Here is a 319-nt window from a genome sequence, read left to right as displayed (position 1 = left end):
AATTGGCATAATTTCTTTTGGTGTTTCGGTTTTCGGCCTTGGTTTCCTCTTTTTCGGTTTTTGGTTTCGGCCAAGAATTTTCATTTCGGTGCATCCCTAAAACTAATCCTTTAACTGCATGAAAAACAAAACAGCTATTTACACTGAAATAAATCACATACAGGAAGTGAGCAGAAAACGTTCCCGGTCCATAACTTCGTCCAGCACGAGTTTCAGCAAAAACTCTCGTTATAATCCATGACGCTGTCTACGCTGTGAAATGTCTGCACTTTGTTGTTTATGATGAGAGGATTTGTGAGTTTCAGTTTCAGCCGTGACT

At 39.8% G+C, this 319-nt stretch overlaps 1 protein-coding gene across 1 annotated transcript in view; it reads right to left on the bottom strand.

Annotated features, from left to right (window-relative positions):
* Window positions 1-192, bottom strand: part of LOC107575763 (GTP-binding protein SAR1b-like) — a gene marked incomplete at its 3' end in the record, with an annotated part of 2,857 nt that extends 2,665 nt beyond the window's left edge. The window contains exon 1 of the mRNA XM_016262095.1: window positions 162-192. Within this exon, the coding sequence (XP_016117581.1) occupies window positions 162-192 (31 nt within the window). The remainder of the gene's footprint in view (window positions 1-161) is intronic.
* Window positions 193-319: the final 127 nt, after the last annotated feature.

This window comes from Sinocyclocheilus grahami, unplaced genomic scaffold (assembly GCF_001515645.1).
Source record: "Sinocyclocheilus grahami isolate Dianchi unplaced genomic scaffold, SAMN03320097.WGS_v1.1 scaffold2875.1, whole genome shotgun sequence".
Taxonomy (NCBI): Eukaryota; Metazoa; Chordata; class Actinopteri; order Cypriniformes; family Cyprinidae; genus Sinocyclocheilus; species Sinocyclocheilus grahami.
Note: the sequence above shows the minus strand (reverse complement) of the source record. Positions and strands in the feature narration are given on the sequence as shown.